Source organism: Mytilus edulis, chromosome 2, assembly GCF_963676685.1.
Source record: "Mytilus edulis chromosome 2, xbMytEdul2.2, whole genome shotgun sequence".
Lineage (NCBI taxonomy): Eukaryota > Metazoa > Mollusca > Bivalvia > Mytilida > Mytilidae > Mytilus > Mytilus edulis.
The window spans coordinates 85,722,231-85,746,662 of record NC_092345.1 but is presented as its reverse complement, the minus strand read 5'-3'; the positions used below and the strand labels follow the sequence as shown (position 1 = coordinate 85,746,662).

At 32.4% G+C, this 24,432-nt stretch overlaps 1 protein-coding gene across 1 annotated transcript; it reads right to left on the bottom strand.

The window, feature by feature from the left end:
* Positions 1 to 709: 709 nt before the first annotated feature.
* On the bottom strand, positions 710 to 12,041 carry LOC139513221 (growth/differentiation factor 8-like). Its single transcript, XM_071301517.1, has 3 exons — positions 10,587 to 12,041; positions 8,405 to 8,757; positions 710 to 3,473 (listed from the first exon to the last, which is right to left on the bottom strand). The coding sequence occupies exons 1-3, from the start codon at positions 11,098 to 11,100 to the stop codon at positions 3,084 to 3,086; spliced, it is 1,257 nt and encodes a 418-aa protein (XP_071157618.1). The 5' UTR covers positions 11,101 to 12,041; the 3' UTR covers positions 710 to 3,083.
* Positions 12,042 to 24,432: the final 12,391 nt, after the last annotated feature.

Below are 24,432 nucleotides of genomic sequence, written 5' to 3'. Positions count from 1 at the left end.
TATCATTATCAATTTTCTATTTTGCTTTACTGTACTTTTTCTGTGTCATTTTGGTCTCTTGTGGAGAGTTTTCTCATTGGCAATCATACCACATCTTCTTTTTTATAATTATTTTGTTGACTAAGAAATCAATTTCCATATCTTGGCATATATATACCATTTAAGAAACAATAAAGAACCGTTGTGCACAAAATGAACAAAACACGTTATAATTTTAATTTCCCATCGTGAGTTTTCCCTTTATCGAGAAGTATAAAGTGTAGTAGATTGCAGGAGTTATCGTCTGGGTGTGCATAAGAAATGTACGTTCACAGTTAATTTAATCCTAAAGACCTAGTGAAATAAAGAGAATTCGCTGACATAGTGTCCCAGTATCACAGGATGTTTGCCATCGTAGAAACGAATTGTTTGACCATATAGTTATATAAAGGGGTCTCACATAATCTAGTAATATATTTCTAACGTGTCCCGTTTTCAGACCTAATCTGACTCATTTCAACATACTTTTTCGAATACAGGGCAACATTCGGGTGTCGCATGTGGAACAAGATATACATATATTTGTTCGGCAGTTTAATATAACCAAGGACTTGTCCTTTAAAAATTCTTTCGCGTGACCGAGAAGCTATATTTCTTTTTTTGTCTATATAAATTATAACATCTCAAGAATCCTTGGCGTCATGTGTTGTATTAATAAAGCAAGAAAATATAAGATAAAATTTTTTATTTGTATTATCACAGTTCGAAACGTTGTTAACATCATTTTTTCAAAGGCAAACTGTGGTCATATTGTTAGATGCAGTTTCCAAAAATAAATATACCTTACTGATAACAAAACTAATATAAAGTGTTGTCCCTCTAAATACCCATTTTTAAAGACAAGTAAGCATAACATTTAACAAATTCACAAACAATCACTGCAGCATTTATATAACCATATTCTTTACAGTCATTCAAGCTACAAGTTTTCCTCACGCTAATATCTTTAATGCACATTAAAAATGGAATGCATTAGAATGTGGACCTCACTATATATAAATTGTCTGGAACATAATATTTGTAGAGAAAAAAGACCAACAGACAGATTATAGTTTGAAGATAAAAATTACTGTTTGCTGTCATGAGAAATATCTTCATATCTATATTTCAAATATGTCAATATTATAAAATACAACATTATTTAGTCTTTATAATTTGTTTCAACCACATACAATAATATAATTCTAGTATTTTGAGACACCGCAGATCCCATGTTGTTATCTTTATCACTTTAAAAATATGCCCTATTTAGTCAATCACATGCAACTTGGTTGCAAATTGTGGGTTTACCCACCATTGCTAATACACGCAAATATTCATATCACAAAATATTGCCGATTTCTTCCATTAAATGGAAAAATATGTTTGAAATAATTTTTTTAGCTTAACATATTCCAATTGTCAAAAATTATTGTTTATGCTTATAGTTTTGAAAGATAGACAAGGGCATCTTAGCCAATTCAAAAAACACACTTATCAAATAGAAAAAAAAACCACTTAGCCAAATCCGAAAACAAGCATATCAAATAGAAAAGAAAAAAAATGATTTTTAAAAAGATATGGTACCCGATTTTTCTTGGGTCTATTTCTCATTTATACTACGAAGCATTAATTTTACAGCACTAGTTGTGCACCAAAAACTGATGTATTTCCAATTTCACAACATCAACTAAGCAAAAGCACTGATAGGAAGTACAATTTATTTTACCATATGTACTCTATATACATTATAAAAAAATAATGATACAATGTGTATTGTTCATGCTTTTGAAGCGAATCAGACTACTTTAAATTACAATTTACCGCTTTAGCGGCCGTCATTTTAAATAGCTTAAAATATAAAGAATCTGTAAAGCACCATATTGCCAATTAAGTTACAACAATGAACACCAATGAACAAACAACAAATACTGTAAATATACAGTCGATCAAATGTTTCTGATATCTTCAAGAACAAAATATAACATGTAAAAGATATTCTGTAATATTGCTTAATATTTACTGACAATTTTAACTACATGGGAATAAACGTCAGCAAAATCTCAATTGTTCAATTCTTTGTAATGATTATAGTTTACTTACAAAAATTTACATAAAATGTATTATTATTAATTACTACAAAGATAATTGACATTTTAAGTTTTACTTACAATGTTATTGTTAAAGATTACAGATGCATTTTCGAAGTTTACAAATGATAAATGATATTAGTGTACGTTTAAATAAATAAACCATTGAAATCATTCGGCACGAATTAAGTCTAACAAAATTAAAGCAGTAATACAAGTACGTGAACAAAATGTTCAACTTAACGAGAGAGTATTTGTTCCAGGTCCAAGCTTTATCTTAAAAGGGTTGATAGGATTTTTGTGTATTTAAATTTTACTTCGCGTGTCTTTTAGAACTCAAATCAGTGCACTTGCACGACAACTTTTCTGAATTAATTGGCAACTTCATTAATTTTATTTTCATCGTATAATATAATGTTTTCTTCTTATATCTTTGAGTAAACTTAAGTTACTGAATAGAATAAGAAGTGATATAACGTTTTAGTCTACTTTCTACTTTTCTGATATTTAATCAACTGTGTTATTAAATGTGATTGGATATCCTTCCTTCATCATGCTTTACCATAAAATAAGACCAAATTGTTGAAAGTTTCTCATCCTAAATTATTAAAATCTATCCTTTTGGAGTCAGTTTTACAAAAAAAACTTACGACTGAGATTGATCGTAAGTGTACTAAATTGTTCATGACTTACGATCTATCTTATAGTCCTAAGTTTCTTTTGTGAATATCTTGATGTATACTAGATCCACCCAATCGGGCTAGCTATTTACATGTGTCTAATACATATATACATATATACAAAAACAGCAATATTAACAGTTTCAAATGATCGACTGTATGAGATAAACACGAGATCAATGATAGGATTTCTTAATAACAACAACTCTAAACAACCATACACGGGCTTTCCAGCTCATTTACACTGTTCACGACAACCAACATGAAAGACATCTTTCGGAAGTTTGCATTGAAGCTAAGTACATCCACATCTCTCAACTTTCATTCTCGGCAAGGTTGTGAATTGAATGTTCATTGAATGATCAAAGTAAAGCATTGATAGTTGTCCCATTCTAGTTGGGCTACAACAAGGTCCATGTTCAGGGGGTATCGCATCCCCTTGTTGTCGTAAATATGCATGAGGACCAGAATCCATGTGTTGATTCCTACATTCTCCTGCACAGTAATATGCAGAATATGTTAACGGGGCTATTATGAAGTCCCACCCAAACTCCACAAAGTCAACAGTTAATGGATATCTACAACAAGACTCGGTTGCGTGTTCTTCGTCACAGTTGAGATATATTGACCGTTTTCTACGACTATGCTGTTGGTGAAGCGATGTTCTTGTATCCAATACAGGTTCCTGAAAGAGAAATGATATGTTATTCAACTGTTTGGATGTGGTTAAGCTTTAAATAATAATTAAAAAAAAAATCTGCAAAACACAGCAACCCCTCCCTAACTCTACTATATACAATCCGTGTTATACAGCGAAAAAAAACATGGCAAGTGGCACACACACACACATGTATATTTACTAAACATGATGTTTTGTAAAAATGAGCATGTGTTAGAGGTTCAAAGCTGACAATGAGGTTCTTGAATGATTTGTTATTACGATACCTTGAAGTAATTGGTATTTATTATTTTATTTCATAAATCAAATATTCATGTGATATTGTTATAAAGAGGTTTGTGCTGCTTTTATAACAGATTTTATTCATTCTGCAATTTTTAGAAAACGATCATTGGCACAACGTTCAGTTCTGAAATTGTTTGTGCCATTGCATCATTTTTTCAGTTTTCAGTCAAGCAACATCAAAAGACAGCAAACACCGGCAATTGATACAAAGGTCCCTACTTTGGAAATACACTTGTCATAACCATAACAAATGGACGGCGATTGTTAACTTGATCTTCTTATTAATAGTACTTTAATTTTCAGAAAGCTTGCCCAATTTATCACAAAGCAGAAGAGACACCGGGCATTGATCCCACAATGTTGGACTTTTGTAATTAAAACCTTTGCGTGTGTAATTTTATTGTCAAAACTGATGTCAACCTTTGCATGATTATTTTAAATCAACTTAATGCATTTTGATATAAAGCTTTTCACTTAATGGTTTTCAATTTAATTACTCTTTGGTGTTCGATTTTCCCTCTCGTGCTTTAATTGACAAAACATTATCTTTATTGTATAGTTTTGCGTTACATATTGGCATTTGCGTTAGAGATTATTGAAGCTAAAACATTCCTAATGCATCTGGTATTTCCTAAACTATTTCATTATTAAAGCTTTTCCAAAAACTTCTCATCTTACAGAAATTGATATTCTCGTTTTCAATGATGACTAAGATATGTTTCAGCAGAAACTTATATGAAATTGTTCATGTCTCCAGCTTCATGTTTTAGAAATTTATATACATTTGATAATTGTATATAGTTTTAATACTATCCCGCAATAATCGTTTTTCCACTTTTGTGAATGTTGACTGTAGCTTATACATATTTTCAACGACGACCTAATGGTTTTAAAACTCGATGTAGCTTGTAAATTTTATCAACGACGACCTGCAGGTTTTAAAATCGATGCAGCTATAAATATTTTCAACGACGACCTGCAGGTTTTAAAACTCGATGCTATAAATTTTTCCAACGACGACCTGCAGGTTTTAAAACTCGATGTAGCTTGTAAATTTTTTCAACGACGACCTGCAGGTTTTAAAACTTGATGTAGCTTGTAAATTTTATCAACGACGACCTGCAGGTTTTAAAACTTGATGTAGCTTGTAAATTTTATCAATGACGACCTGATGGCTTAAAAACCCAATGTAGCTTATAAAATATTTCCAAGACAACCTTATGATTTTAAAACTCGATGTAGGTTATAATTTTTTCAACGACGATCTGAAGGTTTTAAAACTCATGAAGCTTATAATTCTTTTCAAAGACGACCTGATGGTTTTAAAACTCGATGTAGCTTAAAACCTAATGGTTTTAAAACTCGATGTAGGTTATAATTTTTTTCAACGACGATCTGAAGGTTTTAAAACTCGATGAAGCTTATAATTTTTTTCAACGACTATCTGAAGGTTTTAAAACTCGATGAAGCTTATAATTTTTTTCAAAGACGACCTGATGGTTTTAAAACTTGATGTAGCTTATAAATTATTTCAACGACGACCTGATGGCTTTAAAACTCGATGTAGCTTATAAATTGTTTTCAACGACAACCTGCAGGTTTTAAAACTCGATGTAGCTTATACATTTTTTCAACGACGACCTGAAGGTTTTAATACGATGTATATTTTATAGCATAGATATAGGAAGATGTTGTATGAGTGTCAATGAGTCAACTCTCCATCCAAATAACAATTTATAAAAGTAAACCATTATAGGTCAAGGTACGGTCTTCAACACGGAGCCTTGGCTTATGTATTTATATTTTTCATTTATACTATTAAACATTGGCAATTGTTATGGGGGAAAATAACACTGACAAGATTTAAGTAAATCGTCATAAATCCAACTCTGAAATCTTTAAAATATTTATGAAAGGCCTTTGGACATATGTTTTTTTTTACTACGCCTTGAAAATATCCTTGTAGTTTTGATAAGACGATACAGATGATTAATTTTTCTATTTCAAGAATCTAAAAAAGTGCTGATATACTCTTATCATCAGTACTTATATCGTTTATTTAATTAACCCGATTCTTGAACATCTGTTTGTAGAAAAGAAAGATAATCTTACACTTAAATAAACATTTAACAAATAACGATCAGTCATAACACCTGTTAGTTTGATAGTATATTGAAGTACATAATTATGTTTAACAAATAACCGTAAAAGATATATGTTACATGGCTCAATTTCAGATTTGTCCCCTTTTTTTGTCTTGTGTAAGAAAATGCCGGCAACTAAATCAAAATAAAAAGTTATGAATTTCGTGCGTCCAAAATCTCACATTTAAATTTGTTGGAATGCTATTTACGTAAAATAAAGATGACGGCAGGCAAATAAGTTATAAGTGAGAATAAAAAAATATACATATTATACTGATTAATTTCATCCATCAGTCGAATAAACGACAGTACTCACAAATAAAGATCACTTAATTTTCTACAAAAATTTTGACGTTATATATATCTTAAAACCATCACATACTTGGGCCCATAGAATCATCCCATTTCAATCTCTTATCAATGTGAAGTCTTCTGAAGTCATCGAGGACTAGAAACCTACTAAAACAGATTTGCTGTTTAACACTTCGGATATACGAATGGACAATCGTACATTGGACGAAATGCGAGAGAAAAAAACCACATTAAACTTACTGATTCAATGTACTTATAAAGTTTTTGATACAAATAAAAACTTGGCCCAAAAATAAAAAAAGAATTTGTATCAATATTAAATACATGACTATGCCGAAACAGAATCAGAAAAGTTTAAACACTTATAAACAATAATACAAAGGGGAGAGATTGTGTTATCGTGAGAAAAAAAAAGGCAGACCCGGGCCAACTTTATTTGTGACCTGTCTGTTCTAAGTAGGAAGTTTTTCAATGCAATTGTTGCTGTCTTATTATTATATCATCCGGAACGAAAGTATGGTGTCCCTCGGTTTCTGTGTTATGTCAAATCGAAAGGAGAGTAAGTATTACTGTTATACAACTGAAGTGTCACCAGGGCTTTCGTCTACTTTGGCTAAGAGATTTTATTTCAAGCTTTACAGAAATACCGTTTATGTTAGGGAAGATGAATGTCGAATCACATCCAGGACTGCGGTGCTGCTATATAATATGTAAATGAATTTAACCTGATCGCCATTATACATCAACGTGTCTTCTTAAAAAAAGCTTTTCTAGTTTGTAAAACTGACTTCTTTTTAACTATAATCCGTAACAGTCTCAAACTTATAGTCTGTTTGCGTTTATCATATTATTCCTATATGATTTATTTAGCAAATTTTATGTAATGTATCATTATTTTTTATTGAAATGCCGAGGCTGGTGTCGTTGTATACCAAGTCCAGTTTCAAAAAATGGATTTATCTCAAAACTAAGAAGTGGAAGTGGTTACTGTCCATCTTAGACAGGTTTGTTTTACATACACAACTGCACTTTATTTATTGAATTTTGGAGTGCTGTTTCTAGTTTATGAAGTTGCTTGGTTTTCTTATTTTTTTTTTATTTTTTTTTTTATCTTCAATCCCTTTTCTCTCTTTTGTCATTATCTTACAAAAGCTTAACATGAATATTTTAAATATAATTTCTTTTTGGGGGGGGAGGGGGGGGGTTAAAACGTCTTAAAAAATAAAAATTCGTGTATCACCTTAAATCCTTTGTTTCTCATTATGAAATACATTACAGTTACACTGTTTTTTGAAAAAGGAATTCTCACATTCTGATAAAAGGGTTGTCGTAAAAAGCGGATTTTTAGTACGCTTCGACTAAACCATGCAGTTTTAATTCAAAAATTCATAAGGTGACAATACTTATCCAAACAGCCATTTTGTATCTAGTATCTAGCATTTCCCTAATCTGACCAAACTTTTGGTCAGACGTTTAACATTTGATAAACTTTCGAGTTACTTCTTACTTAATTGATTAAGATTAAAAAGTTTAAAAACTGACAACAAAACTAGTTAGCAAAGTATTGATGTGTAATGCAGATTTTTATAATTTATCCGATGATAGTATTTATTTCAAAATAAAGAGTGTTATGATATACATGTTTTAATATTTATGGTATAGACGAAACACCTTTTCATATTCTTAGATTGGAGTTAATTTGAATGTTATGTAATACAGAAATTCTGTGTGAAATGTATTGTACACAGTCTCTCATTATTCTTGATAGAATGGCACATGTATTTTATCTTTGTGTACTGTATATTTTTATTGTGTATATTCTTTGTATTATACTGTATGTTTATGTAAGTGGTGAGACAAATAAAATATTGAATCTTGAATCTTCTATTAGTCAGTTTTCAGAAAACCCAGTGGATACAGTCTGTACTGTTTAATTCACTATTTTCCTAATGTTCAGTTGCTGTTATCAACACTCCTAGCAAGCCAAACACTACTGAATTGTTAGATAAGTAACTAACAACAGTATAACACAACAAGCGAAAGGTCTGACCAGTACAGGAAAAATATTTGAGAAATCATAACTTACCACGATCCCTAACAAAACGTAACATAGTTATGTTCAAACATTTAAGACGATTTATTTTATTTTACATTGCCTTATTTTCGATTACTAAGAAGAACTTGTATAATACTTACATATCCATCATCATTTGCAGATGGCAATATTATGGAATTTCTTCCGTTATCGTCCAGTGCTTCAACCACAAGACCTTTATTCCTCGATGGATCTTCTATCCATTTTTCTACTTCGTTCAAAATATTAAAATGTTGCCATCCACGGGATGATCTTTTTTTACTTCTTAAGAACTGCTTTTCTATGAAGTCATTGTTTTTCGAACTTTTGACGAGTGAATATATATAAATTTTTGTAACATTTTGAGATGGATCAATATAAACCCATAGAAAAGCCTTCTCCAAAACCTTGTCCACTAGATCTGGTAAAGTGAAGTATATAGAATTTGGTTGTTCAATGTTTAGTTCCGTTGGAGCTGGAAAGAAAATAAGGTAAAATGAAATATCTAATTAATTAGTCTGGACTCTGTGTTTTCATTTTGTTTTTAATAATTTCCCATTTAGGTTGTGTAACAACATTTTTTAATACAAAAAAAAATATATACAAATTAATTTTTTTTATCGCAGAATACATGTTTTTCAATATACAAATTATCTTTTACGTAGAATACATTTTTTTCAATATCAATAATTGAACATTTTCTTGCAATAGATTTGTCCTTAGCTTGAAAGTATTAAGGTAAATGACGAGGCCACGACAACTTTACACGTTGAGGACAAGCTACGATAACATTGACGTGATAAACGATTATATCACACAACATACATATTCTTGCGTGATATGTACATAATATGCTTCAGGGTTTGAGATTTATGAAATACCAATAAAGAAACAAAACGACACTATTAATTACATTTGTATCAATTCTCTAATATTATCTAGAATCATCCAAATCATCTCAAGTCTCCAAAATCACTTCTGTCACATAATGTTAATTATGTAGCGATTTAAATTTACATATCAACCAAAAAAAAATTTTAAAAAAAAGATTATGTGACTATTTTATATTTTCTTATAGTACTTGTAATGATATATTTTATAACAATTGCATTAATATGATTGTTTGTACTTGTACTTTCAAATTTGCAAAGGTATCACCTCCTCCAAAACATTTGAATCTATAGTCTTATAAGAATATGAATGTTGTTTTAATTTAGATATTATATGTTTGTAATGATTGTCATGTTTGTCTTGGTAACAATCCAATATTTGGATTTTACACCAATAAAATGATTTGATTTGATTTGATTTGATTTGACCACTGCATACTTTGTACTGGGGGTTATATATTCCTGAATTAGCATGATGTATTTGTCACTGGTCAGTCTATACTTTGTACTGGGGGTTATATATTCCTGAATGATCATGATGTATTTGTCACTGGTCAGTCTATACTTTGTACTGGGGGTTATATATTCCTGATGTATTTGTCACTGGTCAGTCAACAGCAGTCATTTTTTGGGTTAAATTAAGTATAATTTAAAATGGGGAAGTTTGTGTTGCAATCTGTATCTTAATTTATGAATGAATTTGCGTAGCATGAGGTTTATGATAAGTGTTATGAAATGATGACTATCTTATGCCATTTAGGACATATTAATAAAATAAATTATTATGATGTTTCCTATATAATTATTTAGAATATGCACATTATTGTTTAAAGAAAATGAATGGGAAAGAGGAGAATAGAATGACATAACCTTGACACATCTATAAACTGTAGAACTTCATTAATGAGTACTCTTAGGTTGTTTTGAGAACGGAAACAGTTATGTAAAGTAAAAATAATTCTACGGAAGCATCTGTTTCCTTCAATGTAAGTTAATTGTATTATTGAGTTCAACGAACGTTTTTCTAACAGTTTCATTATATAATCATCAGATCTAAATGCACTATAGAAACAAACAGATAATTTGTAACATTTTAAACAATTTTAATTTCATACCATAGAACGTTCTTTTTTTCAGATCAATTAATTATACCGAATTATCCAAAATGTTTAATTTAGGTTTTTGATATTCTAGATATTTGAACTTTCCGTATGTACATAAATATGTCTTTTTCGTTATTTCTGTCAAGAACATGAGTACAAGAATAAATTTTACTGACATATACACATTTTTTTTATCTTCTATACAATAACTATCGAATAAAAAAGACTAAAACCTTAAAAATTAAAACACTTCTTGGATTGATTCTCTAGACTACATTTTCTATAAATATGAAATAAAGCATTATACTTACGAAGTTGCGCAAATGTATAAGTCCTTTGAGATTGTCCGAATTCCTCAACATAATCCTCCTGAGAGTTACGAACTTCATCACTCTGCATATCTAAAGCTTCTCTTATTTCGTATTTTTGCTTTAAATTCTGAAATGATGGTATTTTTGGTAGTTTGTTATTTGTCATATTTGGCTTCCCAAGAACATCTAATCTTAATGCATGCGAAATTCGATTTTTGATTGATTCAATTCTGTTTCTCTTCTGATCTTCTCTGATGGTACAAGAAGTACATTTTGATCTATTTTGATCTCTATATTGAGTTTGGTTATATAGATGTTCTAGTAATATTTCTTCGTCAGTTTCTGATCGCAATTCCCGACCTTCATCCTGTGTTACGACTCGCCTCAACTGCTCGCTAGATATATGACTTAAATCATGTTCCCTTAAATCCACTCGAGCAGGATTGCCGTCCAAATATTTAAACAGAACGGAAAAAATTAAATAATTGAAGAAAAATGTAGATATTTGTTGCATTTTTCGTCTGCTGTGAAAACAGCTGATCGTTGGTACTTTCCGTTCCGGACCAGTAACTATCAAGGAATGCCCAAGGCTTTTATAGTGACAATCTGGTCAGATTTATACATCGGAAAATAGATATCAATTATAACATGAAAATAAGATTGACAGTAATTCACAAGCACAGATAAAAGAAGTTGTCAAATTTATAATTCGCGTATTATACGGTTGTAACAAGAATACGAGCTGTTAAAAGTCCATTGAATCACCTGTTCGTTTTCGACTTCTTTTATACACTCTCGCTAGTTGATGTATAGCGTATCATATAACCTTTAATCGCATTTCAAATCTTCATACATTATTTTTTTTTGTTAACAGATGCCTGACATATACCTTGTGTCAAATCTAATTTCCCTCAAATCTTTTTATTCTTTATGTGTATTGAGAGTAAAGATGATTTACTGCGAATCTTATTTCTGTTAAACGTTTTTAGATGAGCACATTAAGTGTCAAGATTGTTGCAAGGAGTTTGTAATTTAACACAATTTTCTTGACATATGTTTTACATTTTGTTCGTTAACGAAGCAAGCGATAACGCTACAATCAATTTTGTTCGTTGACAAGCAGTAATAAGTGCTTGATATATCATATGGCTACAAATCTACGGTTTGAAGTCAAATTTCAAGCAAGTTTGTAACATTTTAGAACGAATGTATAACAAATATTTGATTAGTTCTGACCTGTACAAGAATTGTATGCCATAATGAAAATAATGCTCAAACCTAAGCATTCCGCTTCACATTTTGAACTGCAGAATCGATATAACGTGTAATCACGCAAGGATCATTATAATGTTAAAGATATTATGACAAATTAACCAAAGTATAAAGACTGCTTCAATAAAAATAATAGTGTCCTTTTTAAAAGACACTATTTGAAGTGTGTTTTAATTTCAACTATGATAACATCGGAAAGTAATCAATAATTCTTCTTTTATTAAAATGCTGAACAGGCGTAAATAAAATGTTTAATCTTATGAAATAAGAGATATTGTGTTAAATGAACTACCGGTCTACTTAATTTCTTTCCTCCACAAGATTCGTGGTCTAAGATAAAGAAATGTACGTGAGTCCCCAAATTTGCTTTTGCAGAATTAAGACTGCCAGATATATACTGGAAAAGGGAATTGGCTTGTTTTGTTTTTACAACTAACAATAATGCAACCGTTTTAGATGCAATTTTTGTACATGTTGCAGTATAATAAAACAAACAGAAATTAAAACAAATGAATGCAATTTATACTACAGCGCTTATAGGGCATACTCTGTACGAAAATATAAAATATGACTTTTGCAAAAAAAAGAAAAAAAACATTAGAACTTAATGTTCAATTACACAAAACAATTAGCCGACTACCGGCACTGGGTGTATATTGTGATCTAACGTAGAGTGTAATAACATAAAATCATACCATTTCAATAAAGTCGTACATGTAGATATCTATGAAGTACTGGAACCCAAAAATACTTCGTCATTCTATTTTAGAATGATTTTAAAGCGTTTATCGTCTTACTAAATGTGATTATTATTATTATTTTTATTATCATTATTATCATTTTTATCGTTATTATTATTATTATTTGAAATATGCTTCAGTAAAAAATATAATGGATAAGGAGTCTGTAATTGACTGGTAAATGTATGGGAAAATAATATTACATTTTATTTTCAAAAGGCACCAATTAAAGAAGAGGATAAGGAAATGTGTTCCCCTTAACTTCAGCAACCTGTATCAAATTTAAAGTTTACTAATAGCAACCTGTATCAAATTTAAAGTTTACTAATAGCAACCTGTATCAAATTTAAAGTTTACTAATAGCAACCTGTATCAAATTTAAAGTTTACTAATAGCAACCTGTATCAAATTAAAAGTTTACTAAGATAGAAGCGAGTTTGATATGACTGTTTCAAGTTAGAAATCTATTGCTTTATATAACTATTTGCTATTTATAGTACAGTTTTTATCCTATAAATATAGTTTTATGCGACTGGTAGATCTTCGATGGTCGCTGTTTCATTTACAGATGTGCTAGACTAGGGCGATCTCGGGCGACTTGGAGCTTAATGTGTAATAGTGTCTTTTGCCTTTTGTGGAAGACTATGTTACTACATCTAGTTATCCTGCTTTCTTTGTTCTGTTTTGTCATCCGGGTTAATTTGCAGTCTCATTGACATATACCCCACATCTCCCTTTATTCAAATAAGCAAATATCTAAATATCAGGCCTGTACTTGGTGATGTGATATAACTTGGTTTGTGTTCACATTTTGTAATTTCAAACTAAAAGGCGACTCGCGATAGGAAGAGAATGTCTTGTTTCGTTTCATAAAAAGAATGGCCCAAGTAGATACACGCATCTTGTATCAGGGAGAACAACTCGTATTGTGTAAAACAAATCACTCTGATTAAAAAAAATCTTTCGAACCGACATTATCAATATATTTGATTTTTTGATTGACAGCATATTTTTTTTACATTTGCAAGACGTGTTTTTCAACAAACAATCGACATTCCCATGGGAACCAAATGTGCTCCTCTTCTTGTCGATTTGTTCTCATATTCATATGAGGCTGACTTCATACCGAAACTTCTATGAAGAAGGAAAAGAAGTTAGCAGTTTCTTAGGGTCCTACTAAAATGCGCCCGGGAGCGCCCGGGAGCGCCCGGGTGAAGAAAAAGCGCCCAGGGAAAAGAAAAAATAGCGCCCGGGGAAAAGAAAAAATAGCGCCCGGGGAAAAGAAAAAGAGCCCGGGGAAGAAAATTAGCGCCCGGGGAAATTATATAGATATTTTATTGGCATGAGACAACTTTGTGTCCGGCGATGAAATAAGTTATGCACATTGATTTTTTTTTAATTTTAGGCAAGTAATTTGTAAATTAAGATAATAGATATTTTTAATAAAACACAAAAACAAGTATAAATGTTTCAATTTTAACAATAATATATGAAAAGGCCTACTATTTCGAAAGACAGATAGTAATGGATCACAGTTTATGCTGAAGATTTATAAAATGTAAGACATCAAAGACATGTTTTTCAAAAACGATACCAAAATGAAAAATGTAATAAAAAAAATTTCACAGAAAAGTATTAATCGAATCAAAATTAAAGAGTAACACATAATAAATCAGCAAGCAGTACTATACATGTACCGTAGTTAAAATAAGGGGGTAAAAAGCAGGAGTTTTGTTTAAATTTAAAACTAAGCATTAAAATCTTGATAAGCATTGCCATTAAAACAGTTGTAGTTTTATAAAAAGATATCATATATCCTAATCAGCATCTGCACACAAAAAAGGTGTTCACCATGCAGTTGCTAAAATATTAGACCTCAGGCACTGATTATTTTTTTTAAAGTAACAAAATATACGTTTTGATCGAGGACAATATCGTTCATGATTCTTCTATATACTCTCATTTATATTTATTTGCTTATTTATATACAATTTTGAAATCTAAAATGCAAAAGTGCAAGAACCGGCACTTTAGATGTTGCATTGTACATATCCCAATTTATATCAAGGACAAAACAAGCAATGATTTTTTTTATGGAAAAAATTTATTGTTATATTATATTATAATATTATTGTAATATTATTATTTTATTCCCCGGGCGCTTTTTCTTTTCTCGGGCGCTCCCGGGCGCTTTTTAGTAGGACCGGTTTCTTAAACTTCAATTTTCGCTATATACATAATTCAAAATCCATCGATCATAATTATCTTCAAACATCTGAAAACAAATGTTATGCTTCATGCAAATCAATTAAGAAATACAAAACAAGGGATTTAAATCCACACTTTTTAATTTGTAACAATAATATATCTGCTCGTGTATTTATATTGTCAAGAGTATGCATATTCTCGTAATTGATTTCCTACAGATACTTATTTGTTTTGCTGCTGTTAATATATTATGAAGCAATGATTTTTACTGCAAGTGCTTGAATGCACAACAGGGTTATCCGTTGTGTGTTCAGTTGTATTTTTTCCCCAAGCCATAAAAATATTCTCTGCAATTTAGAATAATTTTTTTTGTGTACATGCGAGGTTCTGAATATCTCGATCTAAATCCTATAAGTCAAGGGCCGTGTCAATGAAAGTATCCTAGGACATGTCCTAAGATAGGTCTTAGGACATTATTTAGGATGGTCTTAGGATGTGTCTGAGACATGTCTTAGGATGTAAAACAAAGCTGTCTTAGGACAGTCCTAACTATGATGGTCCTTGGACCATCCTAACACATTTATTTAATTGAAAATATATGTAGAGATTTGTATGACATAGATTGAATTGTATTTTAGAACCTATATGTAAAGAGAGAGAGGATGACTCTTATATAGAAAACGATTAACGCAAAATAAAAGTTAAAGTTTTTACGGAATACTTATAAATACGTTATTAAATATGATAAAAGATATAAATGAATTTAATACGGAAACAAAAGTAAATGGTCACAAAACTTTGTGATATTCGTGCTGCAATTGTAGTACATAAACTAGTTTTGTCCTTAGGTCCACTCGATTTCATTACATGTATGGAATTCAGGATTAGGTAAAAAAAGAAGTAAACTTTTCCCCACATTTGAATTATTTAAAATATGTTGCTTATGATGATAGTATTGTTTAGGCTTCAAAAAAGGCAGCACGAAATAATTTAATATAATACAATAAAATCTTTAACAAACATTAAACAATATTTTTTTTAATTAATTTTGTCTAATGATAGTTAAAATTGTATTAGTATTTTTAGTATAGAGTTTATGCCATATTTGTTGTTTTTATTACGTTTTAGAACGATGTAACCTTTAGGACTATCCTAAGACACCTAATTGTATATCCTAACTTTAGGACAAAATTTAGGACATATCTTATTTTAGGAGACTTTCGTTAACCCGACTTAGGACTAAGACGTGTCCTAAGACCATCCTAAGACATGTCTTAGTCCTAGGACAGCTTCGTTGACAAAGCCCCAGGTATCAAAACGGGGAAACGAGTTAATAGGTGTTAAACCTATCAAATGATTATTATTTATGTTTGAGTATTATATATGTATTCTTATATTAAGTAACATATTAAAGAAAACCACATATAAAAATATCCCTCGTAATGAAAAATCGGTCATTCTTTTAATTTATTAGATTGACATGGTCCACACTATTTCGAATAGTGAATGACATATTTAACGATAATAAAACACATTTGTTAAAATCATAATCATATGGTTAAATATCGGAAGTGTTTAGAACAATTTTCAGTCATCTTTCATCGGAGTGTGAATAGTTTGAAGAAAATAGTAAAGTTGTGATTTATTTAGTTTTCGATATTTCTTTTTCACTTGTTATATGAATCCGATGTAAAACACGATACAAACATTTCTACTGAAATCATGACATAATATTTGCTTGAATTTTTTTCATTATATTTTTTGGCACAGTTTACAAAAGAGGGACGAAAGATAACAGAGGTACAGTCAAACTCATCCTTACAAGGAGACAGAACTTTAACATGCCGTGCAGCACAACTCAATAAACCAACATACTGTCCAAAACGGTCCTTTTTCATAGTACCAAAGACAGCCGGTTTGTACAGGCTTTCCTGTAATTACCAGTGCTGATTACCAGATTTCTATTGGCTGTTTTATACGGTCAGGGCCGTATCGCTTGTCATTTATAGAAGTTTTATGGCGAGTACCTGAAGCTAAAAATGTACTGTCATGTGGCACGTAACTATCACTCAATCCATTTTAAGCATGAAAACTGACAGTTTAAATTAAGAAGAGTCATAAAAATGTTAGGATTTGGTAAACGGACAGTTATATGCATTTACTGAGACAAACTATCGTTTGATATTCTGTTAATTGACTCTTCGTTAATGATAGAATTAATGTGAAGGACAGTTCATAATATATTTTGCGGTATCTTTCTATTTTTTTACAAAAACAAAATGTGTAATTCTAATGATTTTCATAAGGAGAAAAACATTGACTATAAACAAACTGTTATTCAACGCGTTGGCTCCATTATTTATTTCTGTCATTCATTTGGCAAAAGAATACAGGCTTTTGTAAAGTGATAATTTAAACTTATACTAGATCTTTGAAAGCTCTAAATCATGGGTAAACATATTTTGGGATCATTTTGAGGTTAACGTGAATTTGTAAATAAAACTATCTTATTTCATGACGGCTAGATCCGACAAATATGAATAACTGATGATCTGTTTCTGTTACATCGTATACATCTAATCAAAGAAGTACGTAGATATTTTACCATGACATAATTCTTTACAAACATAAAAGTGTCAAATCGAATTTCACTTGATATTATTTTACAACTTTTATTTCCTTCAAATATTCTAAGTATTGAAAAAAAACACATGGTTTTGAAAGTGATGCTCTTTGTATATATATAGCCTTCTAAATCACTATATTTGAGTGGCTGCAAATAGCAACGCAATCAATGTCATAGTATCGCTTAAGTTGAAGCACGTGATTTGAAGTTAGATCCCCTACCATCCATGAGTTATTAGTAAAATAAAAAAAAAAAATTGTGAAGCATTTCGCCAATAAAAACGATCCACATTTTAATCATCGTTATTTGGTTCAAGTTCGTTGGTTCCTTTGTTCATGTGTTGGTTTCTGGTGGAACGTTGTCTAGTAAGCAACCATACCACATCTTCTTATTTTTATATTTATAATACCATTCATTCACGAGTTTCAGATCATTCAAATACTCGTAAGCTTCAAAAATTATGTTGACGATTTTTTTTTTCTTTTTCTTTTTCTTTTTGATTTTTTTTTTTATAATTTTATAACTGTTTGTCTTATAAAAAGTAATTAAATGTAACTATTTAATCAAGCCATATTCCCCCTTACTTCATCTTATTATCGAACATGTGAAATTTTACACACCTAGCCTAGTTGGAATTTCAAAGGTGTGCTCTTCTTACTCCTTCATCATATTTTTAATATATACTTGATTAAATTAGAAAAAGTAATATAGTTCTTTTATCTTAGTATTTCAGCACCAAATTTTCCTTTTTTTTTTTTGATTGGCCTATTTTTGCCTGTAACAGTTCTCTTTTTTTTTACCATTATTATCTATTCTCTTAATCACATCCAAAGAACGGGATCATCTTATATATATAATCCAAACAAATTTATTATAAGCCTGTGATTCTCCAGACAATTTGATTATCATTGTTTTTAAGAATGTGTAAGAAACCTCTTATTTCCAGAAGTTGGTTTGAACAACAGCAGGTACACGTAGCAGAGGATTGTTAGATTTAATAATATGGTTATAATAGGGTGTTACAACACAAATTCAAATCAATTCAAATTATTGATATTTGCAACTTACGAAATATCTAAAAAAAAAAATAAAAAAAATCAACTCATATATGAGACCAAGAATTTATAATTTCGTAATAACATTTACTGGAACTTGAAAAAGAGGATTAAGAAACCTCTTAGAAATACAATCATAATTTAAGAGAAGATATCACAAAGCAACCAAAAATCATAACTCATAAAGGAAGAAGATACCACAGGACAACTAAAAATAATAACTGAAAATGGGAGAATTAACCTCATAATAACTAAAAATCTTTACTCTAAGTGGGAGAATTAACCTCATAATAACTAAAAATCTTTACTCCAAGTGGGAGAGTTAACCTCATAATAACTAAAAATATTTACTCGAAGTGGGAAAATTAACCTCTTAACAACTAACAATCTTTACTCTAAGTGGGAGAATTAACCTCATAACTAAAAATGTGGGAAAATTAACCTCTTCACAACTAAAAATCTTTAGTCCAAGTGGGAGAATTAACCTCATGACAACTAAAAATCTATACTCGAAGTGGGAGAATTAACCTCTTAAACAACTAAAAATCTTTACTCTAAGTGGGACAATGACAACTAAATATCATTATCAAAAGTGAGAGAATTTACCTCATGAAAATTACAAATGATCTTTATTCAAAGTGAGAGAATTTACTTCATGACAAGTACAAACATCATTCAAAGTCGGAGAATTTATACCTCATGACACCAAAAACTCATAGCTCAAAGTGGGAGAATTTACCTCATGGCAACTTGAAATCGTTACTCAAAGCGAGAGGATTTACCTCAAGACATCTAAAAATCTTTACTCAAAGTGGTACAATTTACCTCATGACAACTAAAACATTTATTGAAAGACGGAAAAGATAACACAGGATAATAATTAATCATGACTTCTTGGTGAGGAGATGATACAACAGGACAACTGCAATTTATTACTCGGAGTGGAGACGATACCATAGGGTAACTGCATTTTATTACTCGGAATGGAGATGGTATCATAGGGCATATGCATTTTATTACTCGGAGTGGAGATGATACCATAGGGCAACTGCAATTTATTAATCGGAATGGAGATGAAATCATAGGGCAACTGCATTTTATTACTCGGAGTGGAGATTATTTAATAGGGCAACTGCATTTTTTTTTACTCAGAATGGAGATGATATCATAGGGCAATTGATTTTATTACTCGGAGTGGATATGATACAATAGGACAACTGCAATTTATTACTAGGACTGGAGTTGATACCATAGGGCAACTGCAATTTATTAATCGGAGTGAAAATGATACAACAGGACAACTGCAATGTATTACTCGGTGTGAAGATGATACAATAGGGCAACTGCATTTTATTACTCGCAGTGGAAATGATACCATAGGACAACTGCAATTTATTACTCGGAGTGAAGATTATTTCATAGGGCAACTGCATTTTATTACTCGGAGTGGAGATGATACCATAGGGCAACTGCATTTTATTACTCGGAATTGAGATGATATCATAGGACAACTACAATTTATTACTTGGAGTGGAGATGCTATCATAGAGCAACTGCATTTAATTACTCTGATTGGAGATGATATCATAGGGCAACTGCAATTATTACTCGGAGAGGTGATGATATCATAGGGCAACTGCAATTATTACTCGGAGTGCAGATGATACCATAGGCAACTGCATTTTATTACTCGGAATGGAGATGATATCATAGGGCAACTGCATTGTATTACTCGTAGTTCAGATGATACCATAGAGCAACTGCAATTTATTACTCGGAGTGGAGATGATATCATAGGGCAACTGCAATTATTACTCGGAGAGGAGATGATATCATAGGGCAACTGCATTATATTACTCGTAGTTCAGATGATACCATAGAGCAAATGCAATTTATAACTCGGAGTGGAGATTATACCATACGGCAACTGCAATTCATTACTGGGAGGGAAGATGATACCATAGGGCAACTGCAATTCATTACTAGGAGGGAAGATGATACCATACGGCAACTGCAATTCATTACTGGGAGGGAAGATGATACCATAGGGCAACTGCAAAATATTACTCGGATAGGAGATGATAACATAGGGAAAATGTAAATCATCACTCTTAGAGCAGATGATACCATAGGGCAACTACAATTTATTACTCGTGGGTGAAGATCATACCACAGGGCACTTCCAATTTATTACTCGGAGAGCAGATGGTACATTAGGCATCTAACAATGTATTACTCAGAGAGGACGGCAACTGCAATTTATTACTCGGAGTGAAGACGATACTATATGGCAACTGCAATTAATAACTCGGAGTGTAGACGCTACCATAGGGCAACTGCAATTTATTACTCGGAGAGGAGATGATACCATTCGGCGACTACATTTTATTACTCGGAGTGGAGATAATAGCATAGGGCAACTATATTTAATTACTCGGAGTGGAGATGATACCACAGGGCAACTGTATTTTCTTACTTGGAGTGGAGATGATAGCATTGACCAACTGCAATTTATTACTCGGATTTGAGATGATATCATCGGGCAACTGCATTTTATTACTCGGAGTAGAGATGATAGCATAGGGCAACTGTATTTAATTACTCGGAGTGGAGATGATACCACAGGGCAACTGCATTTTCTTACTTGGAGTGGAGATGATAGCATTGACCAACTGCAATTTATTACTCGGATTTGAGATGATATCATCGGGCAACTGCATTTTATTACTCGGAGTGGAGATGGTATCATCAGGCAGCTGTATTTCATTACTCGGAGTGGAGATGATACCACAGGGCAACTGCATTTTCTTACTTGGAGTGGAGATGATAGCATTGACCAACTGCAATTTATTACTCGGATTTGAGATGATATCATCGGGCAACTGCATTTTATTACTCGGAGTGGAGATAATACCATAGGGCAACTGTATTTCATTACTCGGAGTGGAGATGATACCACAGGGCAACTGCAATTCATTACTTGGAGGGAAGATAATACCATAGGGCAACTGTATTGTATTACTCGTCGTGCAGATGATACCATAGAGCAACTGCAATTTATTACTCGGAGTGGAGATGATACCATACGGCAACTGCATTTTATTACTCGGAGTGGAGATGATATCATAGAGCAACTGCAATTCATTACTTGGAGGGAAGATGATACCATAGGGCAACTGCAAAATATTACTCGGATAGGAGATGATAACATAGGGAAAATGTAAATCATTACTCGGATAGGAGATGATAACATAGGGAAAATGTAAATCATTACACGGACTTGATTTGATACCGTAGGAGAGCAGATGGTACATTAGGCATCTAACAATGTATTACTCAGAGAGGACGGCAACTGCAATTTATTACTCGGAGTGAAGACGATACTATATGGCAACTGCAATTAATAACTCGGAGTGTAGACGCTACCATAGGGCAACTGCAATTTATTACTCGGAGAGGAGATGATACCATTTGGCGACTACATTTTATTACTCGGAGTGGAGATAATAGCATAGGGCAACTATATTTAATTACTCGGAGTGGAGATGATACCACAGGGCAACTGTATTTTCTTACTTGGAGTGGAGATGATAGCATTGACAAACTGCAATTTATTACTCGGATTTGAGATGATATCATCGGGCAACTGCATTTAATTACTCGGAGTGGAGATGATACCACAGGGCAACTGCATTTTCTTACTTGGAGTGGAGATGATAGCATTGACCAACTGCAATTTATTACTCGGATTTGAGATGATATCATCGGGCAACTGCATTTTATTACTCGGAGTGGAGATGGTATCATCAGGCAGCTGTATTTCATTACTCGGAGTGGAGATGATACCACAGGGCAACTGCATTTTCTTACTTGGAGTGGAGATGATAGCATTGACCAACTGCAATTTATTACTCGGATTTGAGATGATATCATCGGGCAACTGCATTTTATTACTCGGAGTGGAGATAATACCATAGGGCAACTGTATTTCATTACTCGGAGTGGAGATGATACCACAGGGCAACTGCAATTCATTACTTGGAGGGAAGATAATACCATAGGGCAACTGTATTGTATTACTCGTCGTGCAGATGATACCATAGAGCAACTGCAATTTATTACTCGGAGTGGAGATGATACCATACGGCAACTGCATTTTATTACTCGGAGTGGAGATGATATCATAGAGCAACTGCAATTCATTACTTTGAGGGAAGATGATACCATAGGGCAACTGCAAAATATTACTCGGATAGGAGATGATAACATAGGGAAAATGTAAATCATTACTCGGATAGGAGATGATAACATAGGGAAAATGTAAATCATTACACGGACTTGATTTGATACCGTAGGGCAACTGCACATCATCACTCGTAGTGCAGATGATACTATAGGGCAACTACAATTTATTACTCGAGGGTGAAGATGATACCACAGGGCACTTCCAATTTATTACTCGGAGAGGAGATGGTACCTTAGGTCAACTGCAATGTATTATAAAGAGAGGAGAGAATAACATACGGCAACTGCAATGTATTACTCGGAGTGAAGACGATACTATAGGGCAACTGCAATTAATTACTGGGAGTGGAGACGATACCATAGGGAAACTGCAATTTATTACTCGGAGAGGAGATGATACCATTGAGCGACTACATTTTATTAATCTGGGGTGCAGATGATACCACAGGGCACTTCCAATTTATTACTCGGAGAGGAGATGGTACCTTAGGGCAACTGCAATGTATTACTAAGAGAGGAGAGAATAACATACGGCAACTGCAATGTATTACTCGGAGTGAAGACGATACTTTAGGGCAACTGCAATTAATTACTCGGAGTGGAGACGATACCATAGGGCAACTGCAATTTATTACTCGGAGAGGAGATGATAACATACGGCAACTGCAATTTATTACTCGGAGTGAAGACGATACTTTAGGGCAACTGCAATTAATTAATCGGAGTGGAGACGATACCATAGGGCAACTGCAATTTATTACTCGGAGAGGAGATGATACCATTGGGCGACTACATGTTATTACTCGGAGTGGAGATGATAGCATAGGGCAACTATATTTAATTACTCGGAGTGGAGATGATTCCACAAGGCAACTGCATTTTCTTACTTGGAGTGGAGATGATACCATCGGGCAACTGCATTTTATTACTCGGAGTGGAGATGATATCATAGGGCAACTGCAATTCATTACTTGGAGGGAAGATGATACCATAGGGCGACTGCAAATCATTATTCGGATAGGAGATGATAACATAGGGAAAATGTATATCATTACACGGACTGGTTATAATACCATAGGGCAACTGCACATTATTTCTCGTAGTGCAGATGATACTATAGGGCAACTGCAATTTATTACTCGGGGGGTGAAGATGATACCACAGGGAACTTCCAATTTATTACTCGGAGAGGAGATGGTACCTTAGGGCAACTGAAATTTATTACTCAGAGGAAGATGATAACATATGGCAACTGCAATTTATTACTCGGAGTGGAGATGATTCAATAGGGCAACTGCAATTTATTACTCGGAGTGGAGATGATTCAATAGGGCAACTGCAATTTATTACTCGGAGTGGAGATGATTCAATAGGGCAACTGCATTTTATTACTCGGAATGGAGATGTTACCATAGGGCAACTGCAAATTATTACTCGGAGTGGAGATGATTCAATAGGGCAACTGCAATTTATTACTCGGAATGGAGATGATTCAATAGGGCAACTGCAATTTATTACTCGGAGTGGAGATGATATCATAGGGCAACTGCATTATATTACTCGTCGTGCAGATGATACCATAGAGCAACTGCAATTTATTACTCGGAGTGGAGATGATTCAATAGGGCAACTGCAATTTATTACTCGGAGTGGAGATGATTCAATAGGGCAACTGCAATTTATTACTCGGAGTGGAGATG